We start from the raw sequence: 8,045 nt of genomic DNA, 5'->3' as shown, positions 1-8,045 counted from the left end.
CCTCTCCCACTTATACTGCACTCAAATGAAACATAAACTCCTGTTAATGTACAATTGTTAATTTTCAACCATCCTGTTGAAACAGGATGGGAACACTTTAAGAAAATCAGGCTCCTTTAAGGCATCTCTGGTTGGACACCCAAAATCACTAGCTACTTAAAACTCTTGGCCATGAGTATTGTCATCTTATGTCATAAGGGGAGTTTTGGTCACAAAACATTAATTTAAATAAAATATCAGAGGCTGAGACTAAGGAAAGAGAATGCTCTCAGAGACTTTCTTTCCTTGTCAGTGGACAGGTCACTAATTAATTCTGACCCAAATTTAGTTGTTGATAAAATGATAATATTGGAATAGACACAATGTATGGGGTGTAACTGTGTTTTTAGGATTTAAGCACATACCAATAAAGAGCCTTCACCCAATGCCAAATAAGTGCTTCGGCAATTGTCAATGCCTTTTTCTTTGTAGATCAGCTTTACAATTACCCAGTTAGTGAATCATAGACATTAGAGATGAAAAAGACCTATTATGTCATCTAATTCATCCCTGCAATCAATTCAGAGCTATTCCATGCAGTATAATCTCCATTCCAATTTAAATATCTCAAGCATAATTGAGATAATAATTTCCTTGAAGAGATTATTCCACAATTGTTAGGGATTTCCCCATAATTCCTGATATTCAGCCTAATTGTTCCCATGCTTAATTTTATTGCATTACTCCTAGTTGTAAATCCTAAAGATTATTCTCCTTTCTTGGAACCCAATCCTGCTCTCTTTGGAGTCAATGGGAGTTTTGCTGTTGGATTTAATGGTAGAAGTATTGTGCTCTTGGTGTTTTAAATACTTGTGAATGGTTATCATAGACCTCAGTCCTCATCTTTAGTGGAACATTGAGTCCCAAATATGAAGTTGAAAGGGTTAAAATTATAAATAAAATATAAAAGGCACAGGCCCTACCCCAACTCTGCTGGGATTACTGATCTGAGGATGGTGTGGTATTACTAGCCTGGAGCCAGACCCTGGTAACATTGTGTTGTAAGCCCTCCACCCAGTTGTGTAGGGAGGATGGGGCTTAAAGCTTCTAAATTATCTGCTTGTTCCAAACTGAGTTACCAAAAGGGTCACAGACTTGATGTGGTGTTCTCACATTTTGAATAACAATTGGTTGCGTACTGGGAGTTTCCCTTTTTCATTTGATCCCTCCCTCCCCATGAAAACATTCTGACCATATGGGACCATATGGGATCTAGGACTTAAGGGTGATCAGCACTATGTAGGACTGGGCCCATGGGATCTAGGGTTTGCCCTCTGATGTTGTTTGGGTGAGGGTTGGAGTTGGAGGAAAGAAATTATAATTGACGCAACTGTTATAGAAGATGCAAACTCTTGCTCATGCATAGCACTGTAGTTAGAGAGATTATTTGTGAAAGTAGGGGCTACTCCTAGGAATAAGGGTTTCAGAACAGGTCCTATACCCTTTAAAATCCATTTAGTAACACAATTGAAATGTAGCAGTTTTAAATTAAGGTGCTGATATGGGTGTTATATAATCTCCAGTCCTGATATTCTCCTGTTGTTCATACATTCCTTTGTTCCCAGACACAATTTACAGCAGCCTGTAAACAACAGACTGACATGACCAACCACAGAAATCTACTTTTTATTTGGCATTCATTCCATTTATTATATATACATATTTAAAACCTGTACACATAAAATACAAAATAAGTGTTTTTTATAAGTTACACAGTTAAACAGCTACTTTTTTAGTTTAAAAACCATGAAAAAAAAGAGAGATCTTATCAGTCCATCTTTATACTCATTCACAATAACCTTGGTATAAAACATCCATACAGCGTAAGTGTACAAAATAGTGTACAGTTCATAAAAGCTGTGCAAAGACAGCAAAGTTCAGTCAAAAATCAAAGCGGCATATCCATTATCCTCCATCCACATTTAACCTATACTAGAAGCAATGTAGAAATTGATCACAGATGTGTGGACAAAAAGTGGTTTAGAGAGTGCTTCATGTATAGTATTGCTGCACCAATTAAAATATAAACACATAAATCCAAGTTTTGAAACCCTTGTTCATGCCAGTTAGTCCTTGCTTATGAGGGTCTAGGTTCTCTGAATTAAGTAACAACATACTCCAGATGTGTCCCACTGACATACTTGGAGTATGGTGCTACTGGATATGATTAAGAGGAGCAGGGTCTGGTCCATGAATAGTTCCACAGGGATTACTCACATGTGTAAGGACTACTCATGTAAACAAGGGTTCCAGAATCAGACCATACAGCTTCCATCATTTCCATAACTTAATAATAGCAGGGAGTTCTCTTGAAATCTAATAAAAGGGTTACAGAGTTTACCATGATTTTGTCTAGAAACCACAGTCTCCGCTCCATTTAATTACTTCCCCCTTGCTATATACCAAGCATGCCTTCCAAAATAGGGTATTCCAATTATCTTGTCTGTGGCTTGAATAGGGAAAATGCAGCATCATACAAGTTTGGTTGCTAAACATAGATACGAAGGGAAAGGCTAATGGATGCTCTGGATACAAGGCCTGATAAGCAGAGCAAATAGACAAGGAAAGGAGTGTAAGGGTAGACAGACCTGGCTATGCCATAAATAACCTGCATGTGAGAACCATGAAGACATTCAGGAGGGACACCACCTCTTCAATTTTATAGCACTTCTATATTTCTATTTGATTTACATCTTTGCAAAGTCCCCTATTGTGGTGGGGGCAGGCAGGAGATCTAAGAGACTGTAATCTCCTCCTCTTCCTCTTCCCCCTCATCATCCTCTTCCTCCGAGTCTGAGAAGTCTGAAGGTTTGCTGGGGCTGCTGGAGTGGGATGGAGAGGGGGGCATCTGGGAGTCCAGTCTGTCCCGCAAGTGTAGGTGCTCTGGGGACTGGTGGTAGGTCAGGGTGAGCCGAGGGCTGGCTGGGCACAGAGGGGACACTTCTTCTTCCTCCTCCTCCTCTGAACATTTCTTGCCCACGTCGCTGAGGTCTGGGTGAGGGTTGAACTTGGTGGGTAAGGTTTGTTCCCTGCAGCCCCCGGAGGAGAGGAGCTCTCTCTCTTTGGAGTTCCTCCACTTCATCCTTCTGTTCTGGAACCAGATCTTCACCTGGATGGAAAGGGATTCACACAGCCCCGGGCTCCGGTGACACAAATTGTAGTGTCCGCGGCGGGGCACGTGGGACTTACAGCGACTACCGCCGCTCCAGTGCGCAGCTGCTGAGAGCTTGCCGCGGCCCAGGGGGTCTGATCTACTCTCAGTTCCCATCCGCTCCCCAGGCAGGCACTGAAGCCTCGGGGGAGGGTGTGGACGGTGCCCAGCGCGCCGGGCGCACTAGCCGACTGTAGCTGGGCAGCCCTGCTCTATCGGCTCCTGGCAGCGATGTCTCGGCTTGCTCTCCCTTTCGCTTTCTCCCGCTCTGGGCTCTCTGCTTGTCTTTGAATCCCGCCCCCCCGGCCCAGCCTTCGGATCTCCCTGCTCCACCTGCCAGGCCGCTGCCTCCTCCCACGCCAGCCTTGGCAGTGACTGCATCCGCCCTGCCTTTGACCTCGTCTCCCCTGTCCGGAGCTAGCCCGAGCGCAGGCTGGGTGCGGGGGGCGCCTCGCGTTATCACCCTGCAGGGCGCTGGGTCCCAGGCAGCCCTACTGTGGGAGCCGAGAGCGCCCAGGAGCTGGCAAGATCGGGTCCTAAATCTGTAAGATCTTTGGAGGAAGGCTCTTGTCCCTTTCCGCCTCTTGTCTAGGCTCCATCGGTGTGCATGCACCTGGCTTGAGAGGATAAAGGTGGCGAAGCGATGACACGTGGGAAGGGGAGGAAGGATAGGGAAAGGAAACCCCATCCCAGCTAGCCAGGCGATCCCTCTTTGCGTACACTCTGTAACTCCTCACCCAGGGGGTCCACATTTCTTCTCCCTCCGTGTGTCCGGCTGGGGGGGCTCCACCAACACTTGCTGAGTCCACAAGGACACGCTGATGGACCGTCGTGTGCTACGTGCCCTTAAGGTGGCGCCCAGCAGCTAGCACGACTGGCCCCAATGGCCCGGTGACAGACATCCCCGCCCGTGGCCTGCGAAAGGCGTGATGGGGGGGCGTGCTGCTGATCACAGGGCTGGTCCTTGGGCCCCCATGGCAGCTCGCCCCGACGAATGCCGCCCCCCGCCCCCCACGCAGGCGCGCACACCCGGAGGGCTCTGAGTTACCTGCGAGTCTTTGAGCCCCAGTTTGGCTGCCAGCTTTTTCCTGTCTGGTTTGCTGATGTACTTCTGCTTCTGAAACATTTTCTCCAGAGCTTTGCGTTGCACGTCGGAGAAGACTGCCCTGCGAAGCATCCCTCTGCGGGGCTTCCCTCTAGCAGCCAGGGGCCAGGAGAAAGTGCCAGGGATGGGCACCACCGAGGAGGACGCTGGGGAAAGAGACGAGAGCAGAGACTAAGCTGAGCCAGCCAAGAAACGGCGAGCTTTCCCCCGCTTTCTACTTCTCCGCTTCCCCCCCCTTCTTTCCTTTAACTTCTTTGCACTTGCTCCAGTTTTTTCTTCTTTTTCAACTTTCTTTCTGTTTTTTTCACTCTCTCTCCCCCTTCCCCCGCTCCCCTTCTTCCACTCTGTACACACATCCGACTGAATGGACCAGCACCTATAAACCTGAAGCAATGAAAGGAACTTTCCGCTTAAATAACTGTCCCTTTCAACAAGTGATAACTAGGATTAGATACATCAACTGAAACGTGTAAAATGTATCAATAGTGGGCTGTTTTGTTATGTATTTCAAAGGTTTGCAGCTTGAAAAGGCAAAGCGAGGCGTACCAACTAAGATAGAGGTATAATAAAAAAGCTTCCCCCCCCCCCAAAGTATTTGATTTTTCAGAAGCTTTTATCATTTCAGGCACTTTATTATTCTTGAGATGAAAATGAGGGACTTTTCTGGTTTGAACAAAAAAGTCCTCTTTAGATGCAGTTTTGATCAATCAGTATTCATCTTTTTTATATTAATCTTCCCTCCCCCCTTACAAAACTTGAAGAATTCAATCTGAAGACATGAAAAGTAACAGCTAATTAGCACATTGACTGGTTCCCAATGGTATTGGTATGATAAAAAGGGCACAGTTTCGCCTTTAAAAAAATCCCAAAGAGAGACAGAGATTCTAATGAAGCGTGAATGGTAATTGTGTAGTAATGAACTAACAGAAAAAGACTGAGGACAAGCAGCTAAAGCCATATATTATTGGAACAAAAGAGATTTACACTTTCAAACTAAACACAACTGCATGCCAAGCTCCTTGGGAGAATACTGATGACACAGTCTTCTCTTCCCCAAATCATTTTCATTAAATGGACATGAAAAGCTATTTATAAAGCTCAAGTTGTTTTTGTTAGGCCATTCACATGCTGGAGAAAAGAAGCAAATTCCATTATCAGGAGCATGAATGGAAGAGCTTGGATTATTTTCTTCCTCTTTTTTTTAAAAAAAAATATTAATAGCTTGTTTGTCTAATTAGATTTTTTTTAATTGTTGCCCCAAATCCTGACTCTTTGCAGCTATAGGACTCAGATCTCAATACCCCGAGCCTTCTTGATTTTTATCTTTCTTAATCCGTGTAAATGTCATTACATTTGAATAGCCATTATTGGTTAATATATATTTAAATATATGAAATTGGAGACCCAAGAACGAAATGATGAATATACTCTCTGGTTGTAAGGGGATAAGATTTGCCTTTCAATGTCACTATTATTGAGCGAAGGGGATAATATTTAGTAATACTATGACACTGAAGACACAAAGTAGGCAATGAAAAGGTTAATGGACTTTTCATCGTAGTCTTGATTTGTTTTGTTTACCTGCCCAGATCGTATTTGTAAATTTTCGAATGGGCAGGGGTTTGGGGTATGTATGTGGCTTTTTTGCCACACCGAATACCCCAAACAAGGGAACGCTCCATGTGGTCTTGTGAAAATACTGGAACACTGAATGACCCTTAATGGGAAATTAGCCCATGGCTGGTAAATGTCTATCAGCAGCATGGTAAAGTCAGCGCTAGGTCTGTGTGTGGCTGCCCAGAGGGAGCTGACCAAATTGGTCATGGTGCTGAAACTTTTGTTGGGGATCACCGGCAGAGTGCAGTGACTCTGTGGGAAAACCGCAGCCATGAAGAGGATGCCAGCAGCTTCTCTGTGAGAAGGGAACCGCCTCAAATTTGGACCATGACAATTCCGGCTAATTTGTAGATCAGGGGGGAATTGGTACGAAATGTCAAGCAGTCACTGCTTGTGCTAAATAGGGCATCAAATTGGCGCGACTGATTCTTGAATGTTGTTTTCCGTCCAACCTCTGAACTAGAGCATAACCCCCAAGGGTGGACGGAGAAATATTACTGGGATATGCCTGGAACAAGTAAGGGGGATGGGAGTGGAGGAGAGCGATGAGATAGGAGTCAGGAGGGGGAAGGGGAGGGGCTTTAAGACCTACCTGGGAAATAAGAAGATCTGATAAAAGGCTGGAAGGATCCTTCAAAGTATGGAAAGGAGAATGTCTTTGGAGGGACACTCGGAAGCAACGCAGGGGAGGTGTCTGGCAAAAATAAAAATAAAAGCAAATAAAAAAGGATATTTACCGTCCACAGGATTCCACCAGTAGCAGGAAGAGAGCAGTGGAGATGATAAAGTAGCAGCTCAAAACAATATTTCTTCCCTAAAGCAGATGCAGACGGATCAAATTAATCTGCCTGGTTATAGTTTAAAAAATAACCCTGTTCCCGGGAGTGTGTTTTCTTTTTCCCAGGGAACAGATACTAACGAGGCAGAGATTAGGCACTTTGGCATCGTTTATCAGACTCGACAAACTACTCTGCTCTCCAAAATTTAGAGGGATCATTTCTGCAAAGATTCAAGAGGCAATGCGGCAGAACGAACGGAGAGTCAGGGCCTCCCATTACTCTTCAACCAATGTTCTGCAGAAGGTCTCTGCTTCTGGATTTAAGGTCTCTCCCTCCCTCCTCTCCCTTTCCTCAAACACTCAGATGATGATCATTTCTTCAACACTGGCAGTGATGTATAGGAAGAAACTCTTCCCCCCCCCCTCCAACGATTGGAAAACAGTGCACAGGAATAAGCTCCCGCTAATCCCCCTGAAACAGTAAATTGAGGCGCTAAAAGTTGGACGCTTACCAGCTCTAGGAGTGGACGAGAGGATGGCGTTGACCCCAAACTTCAGGAAAGTGGAATCGTTATTGGATGAAACTGGAGTCTGCGGGGAACAGACCCTCCTAGCGCTAGAGGTGTTGCAGCTGACGAGCTCTGATGTCACCGTGTCTGTCCTGGCTGTGCTGGTCCCGGAGGCTGGAGGGGACATGCTAGGCGGAGGGCCGTTCCTAGGCAGGTAACTGGCAGGCCTGCTGATCCTGATCAAATCTTCCACCAAGAAGCTAGAATGGCTAGAAAAGGCTGACTGCAGAGATTGAGGCAAAGTTAAAGTAGGAGTTGGCCGCAGGAGACTCGGGTACACAGCCGGAGGAGCTATGAGACTTGGGAACATCATCGCAAAGGCTGAGCAAATACTTTTCAGGGTCCAAGGAACCTGGCTTGTTCCCCCCCCCCCGCTTTGCAAACCTCTTTAGTAAAGATCCAACTAATAAGTCTGGCAGGGTTCTCTTTGCCCTTCCTCCTGGATGATGGGTTTTATAGTGGTCAGCCCTGCTAAAGCTCTTTCAAAAGTGACAGCTCGAACAAAGGGGTTCAACAAAGTTCTCCACTTGAGCTTCATTCATCGAGAGCTCTGGGCTTTCTGATTGGTCCAGGGGTGCAATTTATGATTGGATTAGACTTCATAAACAAGCAATGCACAATGGCCTTGCAACAAAGACAGTGTAGTCATCAATTTTGCATATTGACCGCCTCTTTGGAATACATTTCTCCAAAAGCTCCCAGCAGGGTTTTGTTCAGAAGCAACACACACAAGCTAATTAAATGCCTATTTAAAAGTTTCAAATGACATCTTGCCTCATAGAAAAA

At 45.4% G+C, this 8,045-nt stretch overlaps 1 protein-coding gene across 1 annotated transcript; it reads right to left on the bottom strand.

Annotated features, from left to right (window-relative positions):
- Positions 1-1,867: 1,867 nt before the first annotated feature.
- On the bottom strand, positions 1,868-7,700 carry DBX1 (developing brain homeobox 1). Its single transcript, XM_038407191.2, has 4 exons — positions 7,203-7,700; positions 6,505-6,606; positions 4,239-4,441; positions 1,868-3,148 (listed from the first exon to the last, which is right to left on the bottom strand). Exons 1-4 carry the CDS (start codon positions 7,570-7,572, stop codon positions 2,774-2,776), a joined length of 1,050 nt encoding a protein of 349 aa, XP_038263119.1. The 5' UTR covers positions 7,573-7,700; the 3' UTR covers positions 1,868-2,773.
- Between the last annotated feature and the right edge of the window lie 345 nt (positions 7,701-8,045).

This window comes from Dermochelys coriacea, chromosome 6 (assembly GCF_009764565.3).
Source record: "Dermochelys coriacea isolate rDerCor1 chromosome 6, rDerCor1.pri.v4, whole genome shotgun sequence".
NCBI lineage: Eukaryota > Metazoa > Chordata > Testudines > Dermochelyidae > Dermochelys > Dermochelys coriacea.
The sequence above is the reverse complement of the archived record's forward strand: the minus strand, read 5'-3'. Positions and strand labels throughout refer to the sequence as shown.